At 42.4% G+C, this 4,033-nt stretch overlaps 1 protein-coding gene across 1 annotated transcript; it reads left to right on the top strand.

Moving 5' to 3' along the window:
- The first annotated feature begins 1,420 nt into the window (after positions 1-1,420).
- On the top strand, positions 1,421-2,401 carry LOC107113492 (olfactory receptor 5B21-like). Its single transcript, XM_015414827.1, has one exon. The coding sequence runs from the start codon at positions 1,421-1,423 to the stop codon at positions 2,399-2,401; it is 981 nt and encodes a 326-aa protein (XP_015270313.1).
- Positions 2,402-4,033: the final 1,632 nt, after the last annotated feature.

Genomic DNA, 4,033 nt, shown 5'->3' with positions numbered 1-4,033 from the left:
TGTTTTCTTTATCAACACTGTCATTTCCCTTAGGTAAAGGTTCCCTTGCTCAAAAGCCAGTCGAGTCTGACTCTAGGGTTGCGGTGCTCATCTCCGTTTCAAAGCCGACGAGCCAGCGCTGTCTGAAGACATTTCTGTGGTCATGTGGCTGGCATGACTAAACACCAAGGTGCATGGAATGCTGTTACCCTCCCACTGAAGTGGTACCTATTTATCTACTTGCCATTTCTTGCTTTTGAACTGCTAGGTTGGCAGGAGCTGGAACTAGAGACAGGAGCTCACTCCATCACGCGGCACACTTGGGTCTCTAACTGCTGAACTACTGACCTTCCACAGCCTGCAGTTCAGCGTCTTAACCATATGAGCCAAGGCTTAGTTCTCCAGCTAAGTCACTCATACAATTATTGGTATGGCATAAAAGAAGAAGAAGAAGAAGAGATTGGATTTATACCCCACCCTTCACTACCTGAAGGAGTCTCAGAGCACTTTACAATCTCCTTTCCCTTCCCATTACCACGACAGACACCCTGTGAGGTAGGTGGTGCTGAGAGAGCTCTCCCAAGACCTGTCCTTGAAAGAACAGCTCTGAAAGAACTTGTAACTGACCCACGGTCACACCAGCAGCTGCATGTGGAGGAGCAAGGAATCAAACCCAGGTCTCCCAGATTAGAGTCCACGTTCCTAACCACTACACCAAATTGGCATAATGAGGGGGGTACCAATCTACCACTCAGTATTAGCAGTGTGGGACCTGGCTTCCTGGTCCCATTTGTACATAGTTATTACCAAGCCCATATGACAATGAAACATTGGAAGATCATGGGTGTAGAATGCTTGGGGGTAACAAAATAATCAGTACAAGCTGCATCTTGTTGAATGATGTAATGATAGCATTATCACTTACGAGAATCTTGGGCAACTCTCTGTGGTAGGCTGGGCTGATACTTCCCTTGTGCATATTGAGTCAGAATTATGTACAATTTTATACTAAATGGGGTGGCTAATGATTCATACATGCAGGTTTCATGGATATTTAAAAAATCATGTGTCTGCTCAGTAACAGTGTAATAAAATAGGATGGTAAAAATGCCCTTTACTGATAAAAATACATTTCCTATCCCCCAGTCACTTTCTATACGAACAGTTGAGTTCTATAGTTGAGTGGCTAAAAATTGACAGTGGCGTTTTTCAGAGACAAACTCAGTTCTGTAGATGTCGGTATCCTGGTCTTGTGAAAACAGACAGCACTGACATGGCTGCCTCCTGTCTCATAGAGCATCCATTTAAAGGCAGACCAAGAAAAAAGAGTGGATGCCAATATCAGCAACATTACTGTGTACGAAATTAACACCCATGCTTTATGTGGTAGTTGATGTGACTTGCTTGGTATTTCTTTTCTCTAGAAAGAAAACAAAAAAAAATGGCCATTGGAGATGGGACAAATCAAACCATCGTTATAGAATTAATTCTTCTAGGATTTGGTGATCTTCAGCATCTAGACATGGTTCTTTTTCTGCTGTTTCTAGTGATATATATCTTTACCATGGTTGGGAACATTCTCATCATAGCATTAGTTGTATTAAACCCTAATCTTCACACACCCATGTACTTTTTCCTTGGGAACCTGTCCTGCTTGGAGACGTTCTACACATCAACCATCTTGCCCAAAGTTATTGTCATCTTCCTGACTGGGGAGAAAGCCATTTCTATTCCTGGCTGCATTGCCCAATTCTATTTCTTTGCTGCACTTGTAGTTACAGAATGTGGCCTCCTAGCCATGATGTCTTACGACAGGTACACAGCAATATGCAAACCATTACATTATTCAACCTTGATGAATATGAAGGCTTGTCTTTTCATGGCAAGTGGGTCATGGCTTAATGGGTTTCTGGCAATGTCAGTAATGATGTATCTGATGACAAGGTTGCCCTTCTGTGTCCCCAACGAAATTGACCATTTCTTTTGTGACCTTACCCCTGTAGCGAGAATCTCCTGCAGTGAAGCACAAAGATTTGAACTGATGGGATTCATATTCTCAACCATATTTACCCTGCCTCCCTTTTTATTGACTCTCACATCATACATGTTTATCATCATTGCCATCTTGAGGATCCCATCAACCACTGGCAGGAAAAAGGCCTTCTCCACATGCTCTTCTCACCTTCTTGTGGTTACAATCTATTATGGGACTCTAATCACTGTCTATGTGCTCCCAAATACTGAAAATATACGGAAGCTAAACAAAGTGTTCTCTGTTTTTTACACCATCCTTACACCCTTAATCAATCCCCTCATATACAGCCTGAGGAACAGAGAGGTGAAAGAGGCTCTTAGGAAATCTATTGGTAAACTCATTCATGGCATAAGACCCCAGAAATTCAAATCTTTGTCTTTAGAATAGTATAAAATGGTCAATACTGAAATCTCTATCCTTTTTTCTCACTTCTTGTGGGCAAATATGTGGTGATTGGATAGGAAAACATGTATTGTTAATAGTATTTTGCTGCATCCTTTCCTAATTTGATTCCTATGCAGGTGTTGCAGATTTGCAAAGATCCAGCTGCTGATCACATCAAGGCCAAGGATTCCAGTAGGAAATATGTTCTTTTATGAATGATGCTTAGGGTTTTTCTCTAATACTACACATTTCCCCATGACTCAAGGTAGCTTAGAATACATAATAAAAACATCCAGGTAGCTGTACCAAATGGGCACTCCCATCAAACATTCGCCCTTGTATTGCCTCAGATTTCCCCTCCACTTCCCCTATGAATTTCCATTCCCGGTATGTTCTGGGTAGCCTTTAGGTAGCATGTCACTCTTCTTACATGGTAAATAAATTTTATTATTATGCCGTTGTCCCACCTTTTTACTGTTGGATACTTTGTCAGTTCCTACCCCACCTAAGGAACTGTGCTTGAGGAGGGTTTGTTGTACTAGGAATTTTCCTTCAGAAATGCTCACCTAGGCACACTTAAAATTGAAACAGAAGTCAAATTTATTTGAACAAACAGGCAGGGGATGGAAATTATATTTACAGGTGAGTTTTGGTTAGGATTGGTAGAGAGAGGTTTAAAAATATATATACCAAACTGCTTTTATACAACACTAGAGATATTCAGAGAGTTATTTTTCCTGGTTTACTTTGGTTTGATGTTGTTAGTGATAGTTTACTGATTTAATGCTGTTACAGATATTAATAGACTGTCTACTTTTGAACTTGTTACTGGATGATCACACAAACCTGAGGTTTTATTATGATTTAACCCTATGTTTATAGACCAGGGGTTTTCCTATCTGCCCCTTTTCCTCTGGCCAGATTGCTGTTATCTTCTCCTTAAGAGCAATAACCTCTTTTGACTTGCCTGAGGGACCTCCATGCCTCCTCAAACCTTTTGTCAACCCCCTATCTGCCAGAAGGACAGTCTCTGTAAATTGGTTAATAAGCATCCATATTGAGAGTGACTAATTCTCCACTCAAGTAGTGTTTTTGTTTTGGTTTTCAGACAAGGAGATTCCTTCCACTCCTTGAATAGGGGAGTTTCTGATACATATTTGCCAGAATCACTTCCACTCCTTGAATAGGGGAGTTTCTGATACTTATTTGCCAGAATCACTGTCTTCCCCCTAAGACTGGCCCTTTCTGCATATTGTTCCTAATCCAGTTTCAGTCTGCTGTGGTGCTGGCTCCAATTTGGCTTGTGGTAAAAGCTTGCCTTCTGCATCAGACCATCCTTGACACCATCCTGTGCCCCCTGTCAGCACCTCCAGTGAAAAGAGACTGCCTGCCCACCCAAGGGGCTTCTCCCCCTTCCTCTCTGGAGAGAAATAAAAGGTAGAAGGGGAGATGGAGTCCTGTGCCCATCAGTGCCTCCACTGAAAGAGACTGCCCGCCTGCCCAAGGGGTTCCTCCCCCCTTTCCTCGTTGAAGAGAAATATTAAAAAGTGGAAAGGGGGGTGGGATCCTGCTCCACCTCCATGCATTTGCAGAGCTGGTGGTTGCCAGTGTGAGGGGCTCTCCCCCCTTCCCTAT

Source organism: Gekko japonicus, unplaced genomic scaffold (genome assembly GCF_001447785.1).
Source record: "Gekko japonicus isolate JY-2015 unplaced genomic scaffold, Gekko_japonicus_V1.1 scaffold2193, whole genome shotgun sequence".
In the NCBI taxonomy this organism is placed as follows: Eukaryota; Metazoa; Chordata; class Lepidosauria; order Squamata; family Gekkonidae; genus Gekko; species Gekko japonicus.
The sequence above is the reverse complement of the archived record's forward strand: the minus strand, read 5'-3'. Positions and strand labels throughout refer to the sequence as shown.

Bases quoted from the DNA above. Each gene is read 5' to 3' on its own strand.
- LOC107113492 (XM_015414827.1), top strand. From the start codon at position 1,421: ATGGCCATTGGAGATGGGACAAATCAAACCATCGTTATAGAATTAATT.